General features: G+C 37.0%; 2 protein-coding genes and 1 pseudogene across 2 annotated transcripts; all 3 read left to right on the top strand.

The window, feature by feature from the left end:
* The first annotated feature begins 14,640 nt into the window (after positions 1-14,640).
* LOC149226022 (putative LRR receptor-like serine/threonine-protein kinase At4g37250) lies at positions 14,641-17,045 on the top strand (annotated as a pseudogene).
* A 118-nt stretch (positions 17,046-17,163) lies between these two features.
* Positions 17,164-18,488, top strand: LOC149226021 (putative LRR receptor-like serine/threonine-protein kinase At4g37250). The gene is made up of 3 exons (XM_089380080.1): positions 17,164-17,200; positions 17,372-17,480; positions 17,855-18,488. The coding sequence occupies exons 1-3, from the start codon at positions 17,164-17,166 to the stop codon at positions 18,486-18,488; spliced, it is 780 nt and encodes a 259-aa protein (XP_089236206.1).
* A 2,887-nt stretch (positions 18,489-21,375) lies between these two features.
* On the top strand, positions 21,376-21,816 carry LOC149226020 (uncharacterized). Its single transcript, XM_089380079.1, has one exon. The coding sequence runs from the start codon at positions 21,376-21,378 to the stop codon at positions 21,814-21,816; it is 441 nt and encodes a 146-aa protein (XP_089236205.1).
* The last annotated feature ends 1,400 nt before the right edge of the window (positions 21,817-23,216 follow it).

Genomic DNA, 23,216 nt, shown 5'->3' with positions numbered 1-23,216 from the left:
AGCAATCTGAAGGTGAATGGTAGGTTGGCTAGGTCTAGTAGCAGCCTATCCCACAGAATATCAATCATAAGCTATAGGTCTTCACTAGGATGATCCAGAGCTCCAGACAGTAGACAAAAGACAACAGAGGAGGAATAAGAATGACCATGCAACAAATAAACAATGCAACACCTCTGATCTTTGACAATTGCAGCATGGCATCGAGACCATAGGTAAGTATCCTGCTCACTCACTCATATGCATCATTTGATAAAACGTTGTGAGGGTTACAAGGTAGTTGGTTTATAAGTGAAAAGGTGGACATTTAACTTGGCCACCTTCAACAAAGCAGACAGTCAGGTGGCAAAAAGGAAATTATTTTAAAAATCAAAAGAGAATGCAAGAGTCCAAAAAAAGTGATTTATTTTTTATGGAATTCAAATCCGATGTAAGGTGGGGCCCCAACCCATATTAAAGTTCGAGCGATAGCACAAGATTTAAGTAAGCATGGGTTCGAGAGGCAAATAAAGTGCTCTGTGGGGGAGCAACAAGCCCGAGTTATAACTCAGGCTAAACCCCCATAGTTAACCTTGACGTAAAGATGTTTGACTGAGATCTACGACCTGAGATTGTTGCGTTGGGGTTCAAGCCTGATGAACATCCCGTACACTCCTTAACCCCACAGTGGGCCGCCCCAATTGCTCCACTCCATCTCATTTCCTCCACGTCATCTGCCACCCTCATTCATTATCGTCCACCTCATTCACCATACCCGTCACCTCATCTACCATACCATAGATACAATGTTGTTTATGGATAACATTTTAGGATGCTTGAAGAATTAAGATTTGGGGTAAGAAAACCAGTTCACCAAAGACTCAGCATACCCTGTTTCTTGATGCAGTCACTCATAGACTCCAACAACAAAGTAAATGGAGGGAATTCCCAACAATTGGCTCACCATTGGTTGATCATGATCCTCATTGAGGATTCCCTCAAAAACCTCTGGATCCCTATAACATAGTTAGTCTTTAGAGACTTACCAGTAGAGGATGACATCAAAACCCTCACCTATGATGTTAGTCCTTCTGCCAATGAGGTGGAGGCAAAACAAGAACAAGAATATACAGAGCTAGATGGGGATGAGATGGATGAAGAAGAAGCTAATACAAAAGAACATGATGAAGAAGAACAAGAAGGGGGAGAAGAGAAGTAGGATGATGCTGAAACAAAGGAGGAAACAAAAGAAGAAATTGATGGATATGAGAAAGAACAACAAGAGGAAGAAGATAGGAAAAACAGAGAGGAAGAAGGCATTGAAATAGAAGGGGAAGAACACAAGGTGGAGTCACCTAGGGTGTCTCCAGAGGCCCCTAAGAGGGAGGCAACAGCTACCCTCACTGCTCTTAGCACCCCAATCAAGTAAGAAGGGAAAAGAAGGAGGCAAACCCCTCTATATTTTAGAATAAGAAAGAGCACAAGAATCAAACAAGGGAATACACAAATATCAACAAAAATCCATATTGAGATTGAATATTCCCCTACACCAAGGGACAGCGAAGCAATAATGAGAGATCAACTTGAGAGGGAAAATGCATGGCTGAGAGGACAGATGCAGGAAAGCGAAAAATAACTAACATGTATGGCCAGCCTCTCCTTGGAGGCCATCTAATGTACGATACCAGCTAAATCCTATGCTCTTTATCTCATAGAACAATGGCTGCAATTTCATATTAAAACACTAGCACAAAGGGATGCCATGCCATTTCAGGACTACAAGAAGTTTATTGATCTTTGTGATCAAAGTACACTAGAGGATAGGGCAAAATAATGGCTGAGTTTTACTTGCACAACGAGGCCGTCACAGACATGAATATTTTGGATGCTAATGTTGAGCTAGGAGATATACAATTAATGGCTTTGGCATCATGGATGAACCATGAGGAGTCAAGTGCTATAGATATGAAAAGAATATCAGCCAGAGAGAAAAATGAACATCTTTTCATCAGAGTTGAACAATCAAATCCCATGGCCCTAATTAGCAACCATAATCTAATTAAAAATGATCCTCAGCTAGCACCTAGATATCTTGCTACCCAAGAGCAAGAAATTTCGCATTTTGAGGATATGTTTAGGCTACTAGTAGATGATAGTATACATGCCTGCTTCAGGAGATGGAACACACTACCACACAGATTGAATATCAGATAATATCACTCCCCTCAAAGGTTGAGAGAGGCACTCAACAGGACACCTATATATAAGCAATCAATGCAAAGGTTGAGGTTCAATTAGATAGGCCTAAAACTCAATCCACCACTACTCCTAGGGATGATAGAAGGGAGAAAAGAAGAAGATGAAAAGAGGCAATGGGAAGACGTAGAAATGAAAGCAGGCTTCTATGAACAAGAAGAAGAGACCACAATAGAGGCATGGGATGTCAAAGAGGCTACCAAAGCCATGAAGGATATGGACATTGACTAAGTTGATCAGAGGATGAGAAACACTTTCAGTGGGGGGGTGATGATGAGCCTCATCATTCAGTAATTATATGGGCCTTAATTCACCTCCTAGCTTAGTCAAACCAACTATTCTCACAACTTATTGCATACTTTTGTTTATGAGATGAGTTAGAGTTGGATATTTTGCTTTGTGGTCTAATGTGCATTTAACAAAGGATTAAAGGATAAAGCAAGGAATTTTGGAAAATACCTTGGCCAAAACTCGAATGGGAAAAGAGAGATGAATTATAGGAGGTAAATCCTCCTCATTTACAACCCCTCCATTCGAATATTCCTCCGTCAGCTCAGAGTGAAAATAGCCAAATCATGAGGACTAGAAGGCAGACAAGCAAGTGAAAGTCAAAGCACCAATTTATCTCGAGTTTGGGAACCGAGCCTACCTAATTTTAAGGAAGATATTGGAGACATCAGCCATATAAGTAGAGAGGGCTAGGACCTAAGTAGGATTTGGACATTTGATTGTAAAAATCTACTTTATTGTCGAACTGCAAGACTTGTGACAACGTTTGATGTAATCCATTGTTTTGATAATAAGAATGAGTTTTGTGTTGAGCTAGCACTGAGTTAGCTCAAAGGGCTGAAGATCTTGGGTTAGGGCCCAACCCTAACAGCTAAGGCTCCTCTTTATTGTACATGTATGCTAGCATAGATTCATGGTTTAATCGTTCATTTTCTTAAATAGTTGCATTTCGATTACAACAGTGTAGCGCATAGATTCATGGTTTAATCATTCATTTCCTTAAGTAGTTGCATTTCCATTACAATAGTGTAGCGTAGATTGGTTATTTTTTAGTTTTCTTCCATTTGTGCCTTCTTTCAATTCCTAGGTTAGCAAGGAGAAGAAGATTCCCATAAGGTTGTCAGCAGGTGTCTCGGCCTCACCTCCTCCCTCTGGGACCATTACATGAGGAAGAGACCCTTCAACAACCACAAAAACATAGATTTCTAGTTCTTACATGAGTTTTGGAGTTTTTGTCTTCATTCGATACTTGGTTCATTTCATCGTTATCTTTCTGTAATAAGATCTCACTCATATTCTCATTTCCTTCAGCACTTTCTTCATGCATAATATATTTGGAAGTTAATAAATCACATCTTAGTCAGATTATACCCATAGAATTCTTTACCGTCTGATCCACAACAAACCTAACCAATCATTGTTAACCTCGTGTCACATATTCATTTCAACGTTTGACTTTAGGCACTCCAAATCTCCACCATCAATCTATTTTTCTTGATCCAATGACTATCGCGCCACCCACTCGCCAACTAGCTTGGCCGATCTCCATCGTTGATAAATCCCACATGATCCAATGCTATCGCACAATCTCACGTGGATTATTGCACGACCGATATCTGACCAAAATCATGTGAGAAAAGTGGTTTTCACATGCTACGTGTGACTCACTTAAGCTAATCACATGAAATTTAGGAATTCCACTTACAGCTCTTAGGGCACGCGAGATACTGCTTACCGCCTATATTCATTTCAACATTTAACTTTAGGTGCTCCAAATCTCCACCATCGATCATCCTCGCCTGATCCAATGGCTATCATGTCACTCGATCGCCAATTAGCTTGGGTGATCTCCACTATTGATCAATCCCACATGATCCAACCACTTTCGCACAATCTCGCGCGAATTCTTGCTTGGTCGATATCCACCCGAGAGCATGCGAAAAAAGTGGTTTTCTCATGGTACATGTCACTCAGTTAGGCTAATTGCATAAAATTTAGGAATTTTGCTTACAGCTTTCAGGTCGCGCGAGAAACTGCTTACCACCTATGAAAGCCCGCTCCATTATTCTGCACGTTTTTTAACCCTTCTATCGCCACGTTACTTTATGTGATCCATCCATCTATTCACTTATTCTCCTACGATAAGATCTTCGCCACTCATCTCCTGTTAATCTTGTTCGTTGATAGATCCATCCATCTATTCAATTAACCCCCGTGATAAGATCTCGACTACTCATATTCCATTAATCATGTTCAACCATCTATTAACTCAATCTTCTGCGTTAAGATCTTTGCCACTAATCTTTCATTAATCCTGTTCATCCAGACATTAACGTAATATCCTGCGATAAGATCTCTGCCACTCATCTTCTGTTAATACTGTTTCCACCCAATCCAACAGTTCCTATGCACCACTGCTTCATTACATCTTCCTTTCATTGATTTCGATCTCCGATTGCTCTTCCACTTGACTCCTTCCTTAACTTTGTTCTACGTATCATTTAAATGCTACCACTCCGTAGAACTTCTAGCCATCATCAACCACCTTCAATCTACCTGTCACATCTACAAGAACACATAGATTGCATGCTTGATTTTACCAAAAAAACCAAAAACAGAGTGAAAATAGATTTAGTTTAGTTTCCTTGCTTATACATTACTTTGGTTTGATGCTCTTTACTTCTGTAACTTAGATAGCAGCATTAGGATGGTGTTTGTTTAGCAATTCTACTTAGCATAGTTGTTTAAATGGTTAATTAGGATATGGTGTGATTTAGCATTACATGTTGTTTTCTTCATTACTATAGTAGAGTAGCTCTCTTATAATAGATTTTCTCTTCTTCCATCAAAGAATCAAGCTTCTTTTGACCCTATCGAAGGCTGGCTTGAAACCCCTGGGGTCTCTTACGAGATGAACAGTGTCAACAGGCAGGACCTTCACTTCTACTTGTTCATATAGCACTGTCATCTCTAAGTTTGTACGAACCCCAGGTTGATAAGTAAAGATAGTAGCCCAGGAGTTGCAACATTCTTGCTGCAATAGGGGCGCTCATCACTATATATATCAGATATTAATAATTAATTATAAATTGGTGAGGGCTATGTCCAGGGATTGAACTCTTGATTTCTCAATAGTAAAAGAGCTTCAGGTACAAGGACCCCTCCAAATTGAACCCCTAAGCTATTGATACAAAATGTGTACTTTAACTACAGTACTAATCCAATTCATCTAACCCTCCAAAACTTAGAAAGCTTGGAAAACTTATTACTTTTATGTAAGTAATTATTAAAGTCCTAATTTAATACAATGTAATATTTTTATAATTTCTTCTTCAATTACTTTTCATGCCTTTTTAGCATGTTTTTAATATATTGATAATTTGTATAAACGTTTTTTGAATTTTCTAACTTTTAACTTATTTCATTTATTAAAATATAAGTCTTTATTTTTCCAAAGGAAAAAATAAATAATTGATCTATTATTTCCCACCTTTATTTTTTTCCACTTTTTGCCAACCACCAGTGTTGGGTGTGGATGTGGATGTTACAATAGACATTTAATTCTCTTTTATATTTCTTGGAATTAGAACCTTATGATCCACGTATTGTTTATTGGCACTAACTACTTTTCCAGGAGTGTGCTACTCACTCTGCTGCAGAGGGATGGTGGGCCTCAGAATTAATGTGGAGTTGTGCTCAATCTCATACTTATGTGAGATGTTCTGGGTGATTTTTTCATTATTGTCGACAGTATTTTCTGGAACTCTTTCTTCATCTGCTACTTTTTCCAGGGGATCAGTGCATTGCCAACCTTTTGGCTTTTGAGCTTGTTTCTTATTTCTTTTGGGGCCTTTTTTAGCTTGTGAACATGCACTTTGTAGGTGGCCTATTTGTAGACATCCACGACAGCAGAATGTCGTATTTTCGTAATCTAGTGATTGAGTACATCGTATATTGTTGTGAACCAACATAATGAAATCACGTAAACCTTGACTAAAGTCTACCTCAACACATATTCTGGAAAAGGTAAAAATTCCTTTTGAAACTCTATCTACATCAACCTTAATAAATTTCCCGAGGGAGTTCCCAATTCCTTCTAATACTTTGTGGTGACAAAAATGTAGTGGTAGATTATGTGTCCCGACCCATACAGGCATTTTGGATACCACGATAGTGGTGGAATAAAAACCCGAGAACCAAGGTATCATGAAGAGCCTTGCATTGCCCCAGAACCATGGTCCCTCATTTAGGACATAATCCTTATCTTTTACTATTTCAAATTTGACAATGAAAAGCCCCTTGGAGCATAGATGAATATCACGGTTTGATGTCCATGTGGAGAATATCCATTGATGTAAAGAAACTGATTTGGGCCAAACATTAAATCTACATATGACTGCTTTGGTATGGAAATATACGCAGAGCTCGTTTACCTTAGGAAAAGAGATTTTCAAGGCTGGTATCTGGGATTCCTGGTCCATGATATAGAGCCCAGGTAGATAAGGAAGTTTTGTTGGTTTGGTTTGGGATTCCTCCTTCCCTTTGACTGTGTCCTTGAAAGTGCATATGCCTTTTGAGCTGGTCCTGGAGCATCCACCTCAAAATATCACTCTGAGGATGATGGTCGAATTTGTGGCAATTCCATAGTCGTGAAGCGTGGAGTTCTCCTGCAGTATTTTCCCTCCATAAATCAGGATTTTCATACTTGCCAATATACCGAGTTGTTTTTTAAGCTCGCACTTTATGTCTTCTATCTGTGTCCCTTTCTAGATCCACTTGTAGATAATCATCTCTTGCACTATCTGATAAATATTTGGATCAGATCCAGATCTGTTCTATGTGTATTGTTCTTTGGTAGGCTTCTGTCGATCATCTACCATAGTCGATTATTTATTGGGTCCCTTGAGGTTCCATAAAAAAAATTTCCTGGGAGAATTCTGACACCAATATGTTATAGGAAATCATAGATTTGGTGTAAATATTGTAACCAGAGGCCAAATTTTGTCAATATTTTAGAGGGATCTAATTGTTAGGTAAAATTGACTTGGGGTTTGAGTCAAGGTTGACCTAGTTAAATAGTAATGGTTTTGGGCACATGGTATAGTGTATCCATGATATTATGGTCCATGGTATTTCAGGTAATGGAGCCTATAAAAGGTTGGGAATACTTCATTATAATGTAGGCCTGCAGTTGAGTGGTGAAGGATCACTAGGATGGATTGGCCAGTGTTTTTGCCAATGGTAATGAGATCTCATTGGGTTGGGTTTTTCCCCGGATTTGGTGTTTTCCTGGATAAAAATTATTTGTATAATATTTATGTTTATTGTTGCTGGTTATTTTATTATTCGTCTCTATAAATCTTGGTAAATATCGGTAATATTTTATCTCTTTGCCATAAATTTCTTAACACTAATAAGCAGGATGGGAATTTCATTGTTACCGGCGTATACCTTGTTCCTTGAATATATAATGTAGATATAATAATTTGTTCTAGTGAGAAGTGAAGCAAATTCCCGAGATCTGGGTCTGCTTCTCTAGTTTGAAATCAGTCTTCACCCATGGGATCACTTTTATCCCAATCTAGACTCTTGATCCGCAGATCTATGTGAAGAAACGTTACAGGTGGGCATTCTGCTCCTAGTTCTAGGGTTTTTCATCCAAATTTGATTGATATGGATTTTGTGGTTGTAAGAAGATGACAATATAATCTATGTGCCAGATCTACCATAGTCTTGAGAAGATCCAGCTCTAGTTCTTAGTTTGGGTGTGCCTTACTTCCTTCAGAGCCCTTGCAGAAATAGGGGAAAGGAAAATATTTTGTCTTCAAGCTCCATCACCACACAGAGGGTTGATACCAAATTTCAAGCCCAACAATGTGTTTTCGTTCCTTATTTTTGGGGTTGATGGATTAAACACATAGGACATCATCAAAACCACTTTGGAAGTTGGGATCTAGCCCTTCCAACTTCAGAGAGGGATCTCTCTATAAAATTTAACTAGGTTTGATGTGAATTTTAGGCTAGTTATGACTGTACTAATTATTTTTTATTGGATTGCTTGGTTGATTAAATTTTTATAACTCCATTGGGCTATGGAGTCTAAAGATTAACTAGATCTACATCAAATTTTGAAGGAGTTTCACAGGGCAAGCTAGGTTGCAATAGTTGGGTTTTTTAGAATTTTAAATGGATTATGAACCAGAAGAGATGTAAGGTTCAATAGAAACTAAGGAACAATGAAGGATTTCTTAATTTGACTTCAGCATAAATAAATTACTAGAAACCAGAATAGGGTGTTTTGTATAACATATCCTATTCATAACAATTTCCGTTATGTAATTAAGCTTTTCAGAAATGACAGAGAAAGAAGACAATGGTTAAACACATAAATAGGAGAAAAACATCACCAATTTGTACAACACATGAATCTTGTGAAGAATGTCATTATATTATTGATGCTTCCAACAACTAGAAAAATTACAATTTTTGGAAGAAATTATAGTAACAATCAACCTCTCTTACTTCAAATGATGAAGTATTTATAAAAATCCTAAACTAAAATATCTTGAAAAAATATCAAGATTTGTTAAATATCTCCAACTATATCACACAAATAGAATTGAAATATAGGACATTCAAAACTAATGAATCTACTTGGTACTATATTTATGGATTTTTGGTGAAAAAGAAGAGAAATTTGAATTTGACTGAAAGTCCTATTTGATGAGGTGGCATCCATGTCACTAACTGCCTTTGAGATTTTTCCTCCTGAAATTCTAAAAAATAGGGTCCTGTAATCCCTTTGTATGTCCCAAGACATAATATCTGTTAGAAAACTAAGAGAGGTTTTTGTAAATTATGATTTTGGAAACAAAAAAATATTTCAATTTTTAAAAATTCATTTCCACTTGCATGGAAAACGCATTTGAAAACACTGTTTATAAACAGGAAAATTTGGTAAAACAAGCCTCCAAAGATTCATCCGAATCTCCCAAACCATCATAGCTGCTAGAAAATGGAGAGAGGTTTTTGTACATGAGGATGCTATTAGCAAAAACATCTTTCATTTTTTGAAAATTTGTTCTCAACTATTTGTAAACCATGTTTTAAATGACTGTGTTGTATACGAAAAACATATTTTTAACTGACCATGAAACAAACATATGACATGGAGGTGGGAAGTGACATGGAGGTGGGGGATGATGTGGAGGTGAGTGGGAACAACATTCCAAGTGGTAGGAAATAAGTGGTGTGGGAGTGAAAGTGAGGTCAAATTTTAATTACGTAATGGACATGGCTAGGTATCGGGATAGGAGTGGAGGGGAGCATATGGGAAGAGCTAGGGGGACAGGGGGAGAAGGTTGGCAGATTTTGGAGGGGGCCCTAAATGGTAAGTGGTTTGTGACGGGGGGGTATGAAATAACATGAAGGTGACACATAAGGGTGGGACCGATAGGGGGGAAACCACTTTTTAGAACTCCCCTGTGGATAAAGGTAGGATGGGTAGGGGGGCCGAAAAACCTTGTCGACTGTTGATCTGATGAGAAGTCCATCGAACCGTCAGATGGAGCATAGAACTTAACAGATACGACAATCATCTTTTGTCACTTGCAGTTTTATTACATATTAATTAATTATGTTTAAATTACACATTAACTATATTAAAACAAAATTAATTAAGCCCCAAGGGTTAGCTCAATCGGTCAAGCTGGGGCCTCGCCAATGGGAGGTCACAGGGTCGAAACCTGAAAGCTCTTGGGGTCAGGTCAGTTAATAGGCCGAGGGGTATGACCCCCTTCAGGTGGGGTCCACCCTAGCGTTGTTCGATCTTGGACATAGCGGACCCACTGACCATGGGTATCCGTGAACCTGTAGTGAAGAAAAAAAAATTAATTTATGCTAAAACATAATTAATTTATCTTAAGCACATACTTTTCCTTGCAAGCCCATTTCCTTACTTTTTCTATTTTTTCTTGGAAATAATTTGCAGAATGAAACATTATTTACATCTCTCAAACCCAAATAATAAAGTAAAATAATAACTCATCCTATAAAAATTATAGGACCCTAACAGTGGCTCCAGGTAGGGATGGCACTCTCCTCGTGAAGTGCCAAGAACACCATAGACTAGTCTAAGTTTGATCCATTGGGATGATCTCAAAACCTACAACCTATTCTACCATAAAAGGTCTGCTACTGAAAATTTCTCGAACTGAAATCAAATCCATTATGCAAACTGAAATTTGAAATACACAATGAAGTGAAATTTATACTGCTATCTGAAATTGAAACTAACAATAATGTTTGAAAAATATGCTCAAAGTGCTCGGCTTATTTTCACACTGCAACCTACCATACACTGCTGAAAATTATGCTAAATCAAATAATATAAAAATGCCAATGAAGCCCGTCAATTAGCTGTTGAAACAAGTGGGCCGATTGACTATTTGTTAGCACAATCAAAAGGACAACTTCTTTCTTTTTTTCCATAAAATCAAAGTTGTAGAGTGCAATGGAAACTGTTGTTGGATCTGGTCATGAAAATATGATTGAACACTTGACCTAAAAATAACCTCCATGTAGTTTTCTATAGGATAAGTAAAGACATGATTAATTAGTTTACCTTGCACGCCTTCATTAACCAATTGAGCATGGAAGATTTCATCAATTGTATTCTCAAGGTTAAACCCTGATTCCCACTTTTTAGTTTCACGGTTGTACTCGAAAACATAATTCTAAACAATCTGTGAATCAAAAGGAAATACAATCTCATCTTGTTATGGAGAAGGAAGATTTTCTAAGAATTGTTTAGGATCTCAGAAATTATAGGACTGAACCTGAAAACCCAAAAGTTCAATATCATTCTCAAATATTTCAGTAATTAAATCAAGAAAACAAATTTTACCTTCCAGAGAATTTTTTCTCGTTTTCAAAGAACAAAATATAGCCGCTGAAAAATCTTCATCAATTTTAAAATTAGCTAATTTATCCTTGAATTATTTTAAAACTTCACAAGACAGAGGATTTTCCACATTACCTATCATATTGTTTAGCAAGAAATCTAATCAACTTGCAGTGGAGTCGACATGAGTTTTCTACAAATCTGGATTCTTTGAGTGTGGAGTCACACTAAAAGCTTTGAAGGTCTAGATACTTTGAACATGAAGTCACCAGGTGAATGATACAACCTTCTTGTGTCTAATCACTGGCCACCATCAGTAAACAAATCTGGAACTTGATACACTTTTATGGGGGATCTGAAAGGTTAGGTCCCTAGTATGGTCACCACTATGTTGTTGTTATGTATTTTTGAGGTTGAGGGAGTAAACACATAGGATCACATCAAAACCACTTTGGAAGCTAGGATCTAGCCCTTCCAACTTTAGAGAGGGATCTCTCTGTAAATTTTAACTATGTTTGATGTGAATTTTAGGCTAGTTATGACTATACTGATTGCTTTTTACTGGATTTCTTGGTTGATTAAATTGTTGTAATTGCATTGGGCTATGGAGTCTAAATATTAACTAGATTTGCATCAAATTTTGAAGGAGTTTCACAAGGCAAGATAGGTTGCACTAGTTGGGTCTTTCAATATTTTAAATGGATTATGAAACAAAAGAGATGTAAGATTCAGTAGAAACTAAGGAGCAATGAAGGATTCCTTGATTTGACTTCAATAGAAAACATATAAATTACTAACAACTAGAATAGGGTGTTTTGTATAACATATCTTATTCATCACATTTTATGTTATGTAATTAGGCTTTTCAGAAATGACAAAGAAAGAAGATAATGGCTAGACACATAAACAGGAGAAAAAATTCACCAATTCGTACACCACATGAAAACTGTGAAGAATGCCCTTGTATTATTGATGCTTCTAGCTACTAGAATATTACAATTCGTGGAAGAAATTATATTCAACAATCAACCTCTCTTACTTCAAATGATGAAGTATTTATAAAAATCCTAAGCTAAAATATCTTGAAAAATATCAAGAGTTGTTACAAATATCTGCAACTGTATTACATAAATAGAATTGAAATATAGGAAATTCAAAACTAATGAGTCTACTTAGCACTATCTTTATGAATTTTTGGTGATAAATAAGAGAAATTCAAGTTTTATTTCAACTCTTATTTGATGAGGTGGCATCCGAGTCACTAATTGTCTTTGCACTTTTTCCTCCTGAAATTCTGAAAAATAGGGTCTTGTAATCCCTTTGTATGTCCTAAAACATAATAGCTATTAAAAAAATAGGAGAGGTTTTTGTAAATTATGATGTTGCAAACAAAAATCTCTTTCAATTTTTAAAAAATTATTTCCACCTACCCAGAAACCACATTTGAAAACACTGACAAAAAACATTAAAATTTGGGAAAGCATGCTTGCAAAGGTTCATCTGAATCTCCCAAACCATGAAAGCTATTAGAAAGCAGAGAGAATTTTTGTATGTGAGGATGTTATCAGCAAAAACCCCTTTCACTTTTTGAAAATTCATTCTCAGTTGTTTGTAAACCATGTTTTGAATGACTGTGTTGTATATGAAAAAAACATATCTTTAATTAACCATGAAACAAACATATGACATGGAGGTGGCCGATGATGTGGAGACATGACGTGGGTTGTGAGTAGGGACAGAAGTCCAATTCGCGGGAAGTGAGTGGTGTGGGAGTGACAGTGAGGTCAAATGTTAACTATGCAACGAACATGGCCAGGTGTCGGGATAGGAGTTGAGGTAAGCGCGAGGGAAGAGCTAGCAGGAAAGGGGGAGAAGGTTGGTGGATTATGGAGGGGGGTCTAAATGGTAAGTGGTTTGTGAGGGGGAAGTGCTACGAAATAACATGGAGGTGACAAGTAAGGGTGGGACTGACGAGGAGGAAACCACTTTTTGGACCCGCCCCCCTACGAATAAAGGTAAGATGGTTTGGGGAGGCTGAAAAACCTTGTCGGCCATTCATCTCACGAGGAGTCCATCGAACCATCAAATGGAGCATAGAACTTATCAGATACAACAATCACCTTTTTCCGCTTATGGGTTTGATTACATATTAATTAATCATGTTTAAATTACATGATTAACTTTATTAAAACAAAATTAATTTATGCTAAAACATAATTACTTTATCCTAAGGGCGCATTTTGTCTTGCAAGCCCATGTCTTTACTTTTTCTATTTTTTCTTGGAAATAATTTGTAGGTTGAAATATTATTTACATCTCTCAAAACCAAATAATTAGGTAAATCAATAACTCATCCTATAAAATTTGTAGGACCCTAACACAATGAATCCGTTATCAGATCCGTCTGTAGCAGGTTCATGTCCTGGCGATGCCACTTGTGTTGGATCTAATATCTAGATTAGATCACTCGAAGAGGGAATAATCACAAACCCTGCCATTGCATTGATTTCCTTCGTCTTCGTCTGAGAGATCGCAAAGCTCAAGCTTATTTTCTTTTAAATATAAGTCTTCATTTAAACAATTTTTTAAATAAATTAGTCCATAGAAATTATAAAAAATATAATTTTGCTAAATTTGAAATAGTAATGTCTAATAATTTCAGTGTTAATGCTATTTGAACCTAGGGAAGGGAATTGAGTTTACTATTTGATATCTTTATAAATATGTAAAATCTCGTTCGAAATGACTAAGGAGTTGAAAATATATAAATTTCATGGCTTGACATTATTATTCAAGGCCACCATTGATATCAACATATCAAATCATCGGGAGATTTCTATATCTCACTATTATTCTATTTTCAGTGTTATGCAAAAACTCGAGATAATATACTCTTTTATTGGGAAAGAAAGACAAGAACACTTTGGCTACGTTGTTAATTACACGGTAAGGCATTTCCCTCTGAAATGAACTTCCCTAAAATCCACTTGTCATCCCTATGTGCTGTTAGATTATGTGTTAGATGATTAGAATATTGTTAATCATTCGATCAAGGGAAGATAGTTGAGAGGTTGCAACTATTCACGATATTTGAAACAGTTGCAAACCCTTGCCTGAATGTTGCTAGATCGGAGCCTGAAAGATTTTCCTGGGGTACCCTTTTCGACTTCTTCGCTCTTGCTTCCCATGCTACCCTAACAGACCTCTGAAATGGGCTCCATCGAATCTCTAGGGAAAATTTCATCCATGGCTTTCCTGAATGTAGAAATGAGAGCCGGATCAAATAAGGTCAGAGATGAATCATCTCACTATGACTGCTACGTCCAAATGGTTTTTGTGATTGAATCTGCAGGATTTGAGAGTGAATCCGCCCTAAAGGAAGAAAAGCCATTGAGAAATCCATTATCGTTGTCAAAATTTTTCTTCAGATTTGTGTTGGGTGTTGTTGAAGACACCTGCAAATTTTTTTCTGCAATTTTTATGCTAGGGGTAACCTTATGCCTTTGACTGAACCCATTCCACAGTTTGGAGCTCGTTTGCATAAGAAAAATGATGCTTTTGTTGGTAATATAGGTCTTTGTGGTCACCCACTGACAAATTTATGTTCAATTCCTTCAACACTCTTGGATCCTCCAAAAATCAGCTCACCTTCAGCAATTGCATCCATGTCTGTTATCAACAAGGGAAAAGGTCTGAGTAAAGGCACCATATCTGCCATTATAGTTGGTGATTTTGCAGGGATAAGCCTCCTTTGCATAGTTTTTATGTATTTTTACTAGGGAACAAGAAGAATGAAGGAGTCAGAGGATGGGCCTAATACCAGGAATATTTAGTTGGATGACAATGGAGACCGTTTTTCCAGTTCGGGTAGAGTTGGATGGCTCTGCCTTAAAAAAGTTGATGAGAGCTCAGATGGAAGTGTCTCCGACAATTGAATTCAACAACAAGGAACATTTGTGGCATTAAATGGAGATCTTGACATGGAATTAGAGCCTTTGCATATATATTGGGTGCCAGTGGTTATACTATATTGTATAAGGCAATTCTGGAAGATGGGCTGACTTTTGCAGTAAGGCGACTTGGTGATGGTGGTCTAGAAAGGTACAAGGATTTTGAAGTAGAAGCTAAAGCAATCGATAGGGTTAAACATCCCAACATTGTTCGCCTCCGAGCTTTCTATTGGGGTATAGAGAAAAAACTGTTGGTTTATGACTACATTCCACATGGAAGCTTGGAAAATGCCTATTATGGTGGGTTCTCTTGTTCTCCTTTTTCCATTTCAAGTATATCTGCAGGAAATATCGTTCAATTCATTTCTGCATGGTTTTTTTTTATTTTTTTACAAAGATAGCCCTTCAATCGCTTGCATATTATGAGTTTCTTATGGATTCCACAATCTCCCATGTTTAGCTACTGTTGGTAATCACAAGCCTGCATATTATGAGTTCTTCTAACCAAGCTAATACTTGGGGCTATCTCTGCTAGATTGTTATCAACTAACCTTGGTGGCATTTGATATTATAGTGAACTTTCATTTGCTATTATTCCAAATAGTCTGCAGGCTTATTCAGAAGTATCCCACTGGCTTGGTAATTGCACAAGTCCTTGAAATTGAAGCCATCACCAGCAAGGTTGATTTCTCCATGCCTTTTAGAATGACCGTGTATCAAACTGTAGACAATGAAAGTCTTTTCTATATTTTCTAAAGGATACAAACACCGGGAAGAAGAAAATGAAGGAAAGTGAAAGTTGCAAGTTGTTTATTGCTTTGGGGTTATTTTTCTGGAGAATCTCACATGGAAGCTACCTTCAAATAAGGATTTTGCAGCATGGGGTCAAAACTTTGTTGATGACAGGCATTGCCTTTCGTGCATCATATATCCTACTCTTTGACCAGAGGTTGAAGGAAGGGAAGAAATCTCAGTGTCTGTGGGGATTGCATTCAATTGTGCTTCTGCTTCCCCTCAAAAGAGACCATCAATGAAGGAGGCATTGCATTTTCTAGAAAAAAAATGCCATCATTCACAATCGATTAACCAATTATTTCTTCTTATGTAGCATCCTTGCTTTGACATAAGTTGGACAGAGATGAGGACTTACACCCACATTCCATATTCAACAGCTCTACTTAGACATTAAGATAACTCATATAGACACCTCTATGACTGGGACTCAGCAACAGACAAACTCTGCTGTCAACTCAGCTACTTATGAAATGGCCAGAGTCTTCTTAAAATTTTCAATCTTTCTATAGTTGAGGATTGTAGCAAAGCTCAGGGATCAAACTTAACTCCATGCTTATGAGGCATCCGCGTTATCACAGTTTACTTGCAGCTCATTCTCAGTTTTAATGGGAAGGTGATATATGGTGTATTATTGTTGCAGTGGCAAGGGATGGATTTTAATTCTTGGTTGGACCAAAGGAAATTGATGCAAATCAATATTGAAAATTAGATTTATTGGTTCCGCTATATTTTTCATAAACAAAGAAGAAACTGCTCTTTTTTCAAGTTAGAATATTTATATATACATGTTCATCTCAGTAACAAATGATAATTTATCAAAACCATGAGAATGCGACACATCTTCCTTCATAATCCTTCTTAGGAAGACCATGAAATAAGACAAGTGACCCTGTGATTGTATTTGTATCTTATTCTACATAACATATTCTTACTTAGGTGGAGAACAATTAGCTGCAGTATTTATATCAGTTTCTATGGAATGTTTCTGCTGTTATATATTGAACAGGTCCATTATACCATATTCCTGGTAAGCCATATTTTATTGATGACTGCATTAATTACTTCAGTTTTGAGACTGAACACATCATAATGACTAAATTAATTACATTACAGTATTGGGATATTGTGTTGCATCATAACAGTATGGATTGAATTGATCAGAAAATTTACATTGTATTGTTATTGTTTTGCATATTATGAGTTTCTTATGGATTCCACAATCTCCCCTGTTTAGCTACTGTTTGTAATCACAAGCCTGCATATTATGAGTTCCTTATGGATTCCACACTTTTCCCCTATTTAGCTACTACTGGTAACCACTAGATATTCAATGACATTTGATCCCGAGAATTCCTTGAACATTTGCACTAGAGCATCTTCTAACCAAGCTAATCCTTGGGACTATCTCTGCTAGATTGGTATCAACTAACCTTGGTGGCATTTGATATTATACTTAATTTTCATTTTCTATTATTCCAAATAGTCTGCAGGCTTATTCAGAAGTATCCCACTGGCTTGGTAATTGCTCAAGTCCTTGAAATTGAAGCCATCACCAGTGAGGCTGATTCCTCCATGCCTTTTAGAATGACCATGTATGAAACTGTAGACCTTGAAAGTCTTTTCTATATTTTCTAAAGGATACAAAGACTGGGAATAAGAAAATGAAGGAAAGTGAAAATTGCAGGTTTTTTTTGGCAAAAGCATCATAGATGTGAATGAAGGTTGTTACATCAAAGAACTAAAGAGCGATTATATAAGATCCCCATCTCTACATAAGCATGGAGATCTAGAATATAGAGTTTGGTTCCAACTTCAAGAAATATAACTTTGAAAGTGAAAACGAGAAGTTTAGGAATAGGAATCAACTTTTTGTGATGTGTCAAATTATTGGGATTCTTCATCTTTGCTGCTTCATATAAGAATTTATTAAAGATAACAATATCAGTGAATCTTTTTCATATTCTAGATTCTGCAGAGTCTATCCCTGCTTTCATGAAAGGAAGTTTGTTCATGGAAATGTTAAGCCAAGCAATATCCTTTTGGGCTTTGACATGGAGCCATACATAGTAGATTTTGGGCTAGAAAAGATACTGGACAATGCCAGTGTCAAGTATAGTAGCTCTGTTATCCACCTAAGGAACCTTGAAGGTATATTTTTAGGGAGAAAATGGTCCACTAGCTCCCACGATAGCCTGCAAACAACACCTGATTTGCTGGGCAGTCCAGGCACATCCAAGAACTTTGTATCTCCTTACCAGGTCCCAGAGGCATTGAAAACTCTCAAACCCAACCAAAAGTGGGATGTTTATTCCTTTGGGGTTATTTTTCTGGAGACTCCTACTGGGAAGCCACCTTCATATAAGGATTTTGTAGCATGGGGTCAAAACTTTGTTGATGACAAGCATCGCCTTTTACGCATCATAGATCCTACTCTTCGACCAAAGGTCAAAGGAAGGGAAGAAATCTCAGTGTCTATGGGGATTGCATTGAATTGTGCTTCTGCTTCCCCTCAAAAGAGACCATCAATGAAGGAGGTATTGCATTTTCTAGAAAAATGCCATCACCCACAACCGATTAACCAATTCTTTCTTCCTATGTAGCATCCTTGCTTTGACATAGGTTGGACAGATATGAGGACTTACACCCACATTCCATATTCAACGGCTCTACTTAGTCAATGACATAACTCATATAGACACCTCTATGATTGGGACTTAGCAACAGACAAATCTGTTGTCAACTCAGCTACTTATGAAATGGCCAGAGTCTTCTTAAAAATTTCAATATTTAGGCCGATAGGCCTTCCTTTGAGTAAGCTTTTCATCTACAGTTTGTTTCTATGTTTGACAGCTGGCGTGCACCTTGAAATGGAATATGGTTGACATCTGTCGTGCAATTTCATTTCTATTTCTACTCTTCAGCTTTCTACTCTTCCTGTTTTCTTCCACGACCATTTCTGTTCCTCCTGTTTCTACTTTCTGCTCTTCCTATTCTCTTCCATGCCCTGCTGCAATAATGTTTTCATGCTATTCCACTAACTGCTGCAATAATGTGTCCCGTTTCTGCTATGCAATCTATTGTGCACGACCTACTGTGTTGTACGGATCAATTTCGAGAAAAAACTGATGATGCAAATTGACAGAACAGGGGCACAAACCCTACCTTGAATGACAAGGCCATATTCAGAGTGGAAGAGAGTTTTCTCCACTGTGAAACCTCTGTTGTGATGATGGAGATATACTACATGGGTTGCCTCAGGGATACCCTGCTAGGCACTGTGAGGGTCTTTCTTTCCAATCTCCTCAAGGACTACGGGAGCATAGATTTCAGTGGGATGAGTTTCTTGGCACTACAGGTCTATCATCCTTTTGGTTTCCCAAAAGGCATTCTCAACCTTGACACCGTGATTCTTGATGGAGTAGATCTTCACAGAATGAACAGATTCATCCCTGCAACTGGGGGGGATGTCGGTTTCAGAGATTTGATTGGGAATCCTGTCCAACCCATGCCTTCATTTGTGGGAAAATTATCGTCCATTAAACCTAATAATGTTGTTGATGCCCAAGAACAGCAATCCCGCTGTCAAGACTTCAACCGTAGTGCATGCAAGGAACAAGGAAAAGATAAAGAAAAGGAATAAAATTTGATTGAGGAATGGGGCTGCAAAAATTCATCTCAGTCCATCTGACAGTAACATCTGTGCCAAGGAAGATCAAGATCCTGCTCTGGCTTACAACAAAGCAATAGAAATTTATGCATAGTGTTATCATCAATAATATTATTGTGCAAGAATACGTTGGTTTTCTGTTATTATATTCTTTGTGCAACTGCCTTCAATTCCTAGTTGATTCGTGAAGTGCTTATTAAGGCATACATAAATATTTTGAAAATCACGAGCCACTGTGGATCAAACACTAGTTTATGTAAAAGTTTGAATAGATATATGAATCTGAAAAGGGCAAGTTCAATGCCTTCAGTCTGCTACTTCGATATATATTCTTAGCCTATGTGGATGAAACATTGTTTTGTGTAAAAGTTTGAATAGATATGAGTCTGAATTTTGCAATGGGCATGTTCAGTGCCTTCAGTCTACTACTTTGATAGATACTCTTAGCCACTGTGGATCACACATTGGTTTGTTTAAAAATATGAATAGATATATAAGTCTCAAATGGGCAAGTTTAGTGCCTTCAATCTGCTACTTTGATATATACTCTTAGCCACTATGGATGAAATATTGGTTTGTGTAGAAATTTGAGTAGATATGTGAGTGAATTGGGCAAGTTCAATGCCTTCAGTCTTTGATATATACTCTTAGCCACTCTGGATGAAATATTGATTTATGTAGACATTTGAATAGATATATCATATATGAGTCTTAAATGGTCAAATTCAGTGCCTTCAATCTGCTGCTTTGATATATATAGAGTATATATATTTGTTTACAGGATGATCACTGCATTTTTAACTTATTTCCTTCATTAATCAAATCGATCTTTCAAAGACACAGTAGGCTTTCCTAATCTTGCAGAAAATGGTCTGTCCATATTAAGCCATAAGGATGAAAACCAAGCGAGATAATAATCAGCTGATGCAAGTGACTATTGTTGAAAAATATTTCTCTCATTTTACTTTGACATTATTTTATAATCAAGAAAAAGTGGGAAAGAAGGCTATATTACAAGCCCATTAGATGAATTTGGGGTAGATTTTATGGTTTGATAACTCAACCGAATTTTTCTACATTGTTTTTATCAATATGAAAACTTGAGAAGATAGGTGAAGGTGAAGCAATGGAGTTTTGAAATGGGTAGATTTTATAGTCTAACATTAACAACCAAAATTTTCTACAATTCTTTCATCAATATGAGAGCCTGAGAAGATAGGTGCAGGTGAAGCAATGGAGTTTTGAAATGGGTAGATTTTATAATCTAAAACTAAAACTAACTCAAGCAAAATTTTGTACATTGCTTTTATGAATATGAGAGCCTGAGACTATAGGTGCAGGTGAAGTAATGCAGTTTTGAAATGAAAATTACAACAATAAAATTCTAAAATGAAACAAAAAATGGATTTGGTACAAATTTGTTTTTTTTTTGTTCCATTATTGTTGTATCTATGAATGGGTTTTTCTACTTCGTAGCTTCAATCATGACCATTTGGGGTGGCCTTCTGCACTGATTTCCATCTGCTTTCATCATTATGAGCTAGAGAGTCTATGATGTGTTTTGTCTTATAAGTCAGTTCTATACAATGTTCAGATTTCAAAAGATTTCATTCATGGCGTTTCTTCTCCTGTAATTTCAGTCAGGGTGGTCTCTGAATATTGCGTTTCCTTGTGTAGTAAATTCACTCTACATCATGGCGGGAGCTTACACACAACTGGAGCTTAACATAATCTTAGCTCAAGATCTGAAGAAGATGCATCTTTTTGGCATGATGTAGGCCTACTATGTTGTATGGATCAATTTTGAGAAAAAATTGACGATGCAAATTGATAGAACAAGGGGTACAAACCCTACTTGGAACGAAAAGGCCATATTCAGAGTGGAAGAGAGTTTTCCCCACTCTGAAACCTCTGCTATGATGATGGAGATATACTGCGTGGGTTGCCTAAGAGATACCCTGCTAGGCACTATGAGGGTCTTGCTTTCCACTCTCCTCAAGGGCTACGGGAGCACAGATTTCAGTGGGATGAGTTTCTTGGCACTAGAGGTCCATCATCCTTCTGGTCACCGACAGGGCATTCTCAACCTTGGCACCATGATTCTTGATGGAGTAGATCTTCACAGAATGAATAGATTCATCCCTGCAAATGGGGGGGTTGTGGGTTTCAGAGATTTTATGGGGAATCATGTCGAACCCAGGCCTTCATTTGTGGGAAAATTACTGCCCATTAAACCTAATGATGTTTTTGATGCCCAATAACAACAATCCCACTGTCAAGACTTCAACAGTAGTACATGCAAGGAATAGGGTAAAGATCAGGAAAAGTAGAAAGATGGTGGTGAGATGGTTGAGAAGGAGAAGAAGAAAGCTATTGGCTGCTATCAGATTCTCATGGCCCCAAAATTGAAAAGGAATAAAGTTGGATTAAGGAATGGGGCTACAAAATTCATCTCAGTCCATCTGACAGTAACATCTGTTCCAAGGAAGATCAAGATCCTACTCTGGCTTACAACAAAGCAATAGCAATTTATGCATAGTGTTATCTTCAATAATATTATTGTGCAAGAATACGTTGGTTTTCTGTTATTATATTCTTTGTGCAAGTGCCTTCAATTCCTAGTTGATTTGTGAAGTGCTTATTATGGCATACATAAATATTTTGAAAATCATGAGCCACTGTGGATGAAACACTGGTTTATGTAAAAGTTTGAATAGATATATGAATCTCAAAAGGGCAAGTTCAGTGCCTTCAGTCTGCTACTTCGATACATATTCTTAGCCTATGTGGATGAAACATTGATATGTGTAAAAGTTTGAATAGATATGAGTCTGAATTTTATAATGGGCGTATTCAGGGCCTTCAATACACTGTGGATCAGACATTGGTTTGTTTAAAAATTTGAATAGATATATAAGTCTCAAATGGGCAAGTTCAATGCCTTCAGTCTGCTACTTTGATATATACTCTTAGCCACTGTGGATGAAATATTGGTTTGTGTAGAAATTTGAGTAGATATATGAGTGAATTGGGCAAGTTCAGTGCCTTCAGTCTTTGATATATACTACTCTTAGCCACTGTGGATGAAATATTGGTTTATGTAAACATTTGAATAGATATATCATATATGAGTCTGAAATGGGCAAATTCAGTGCCTTCAGTCTACTACTTTGATATATATAGAGTATATATATTTGTTTACAGGATGATCACTGCATTTTTAACTTATGTCCTTCATTAATCAAATCAATCTTACAAAGACATAGTAGGCTTTCCTAATATTGCAGAAAATGGTTTTTCCATATTAAGCCATAAGGATGAAAACCAAGCGAGATAATAATCAGCTGATGCAAGTGACTATTGTTGAAAAATATTTCTAACTATCGTTTTACTTTGACATTATTTTATAATCAAGAAAATGTGGGAAAGAAGGCTATATTACAAGCCCATTAGATGAAGTTGGGGTAGATTTTATGGTTTGAAACTAACTCAAATGAAATTTTCTACATTGTTTTTATCAATATGAAAGCTTGAGAAGATAGGTGCAGGTGAAGCAATGGAGTTTTGAAATCAATGAAGGAGGTATTGAATTTTCTAGAAAAAATGCCATCATCCACAATCGATTAACCAATTCTTTCTTCCTATGTAGCATCCTTGCTTT

This window comes from Pinus tabuliformis, chromosome J (genome assembly GCF_031772625.1).
Source record: "Pinus tabuliformis cultivar Carrire ecotype Pingquan chromosome J, CPIR1, whole genome shotgun sequence".
Classification (NCBI taxonomy): domain Eukaryota; kingdom Viridiplantae; phylum Streptophyta; class Pinopsida; order Pinales; family Pinaceae; genus Pinus; species Pinus tabuliformis.
Note: the sequence above shows the minus strand (reverse complement) of the source record. Positions and strands in the feature narration are given on the sequence as shown.

Coding starts and splice junctions, on each gene's coding strand:
- LOC149226021 (XM_089380080.1), top strand. CDS start 17,164: ATGGATTCCACACTTTTCCCCTATTTAGCTACTACTG. Junction 17,201..17,371: donor CCCCTATTTAGCTACTACTG/GTAACCACTAGA, acceptor TATTCCAAATAG/TCTGCAGGCTTATTCAGAAG. Junction 17,481..17,854: donor ATGCCTTTTAGAATGACCAT/GTATGAAACTGT, acceptor TTCATATTCTAG/ATTCTGCAGAGTCTATCCCT.
- LOC149226020 (XM_089380079.1), top strand. CDS start 21,376: ATGCAAATTGATAGAACAAGGGGTACAAACCCTACTTGGAACGAAAAG.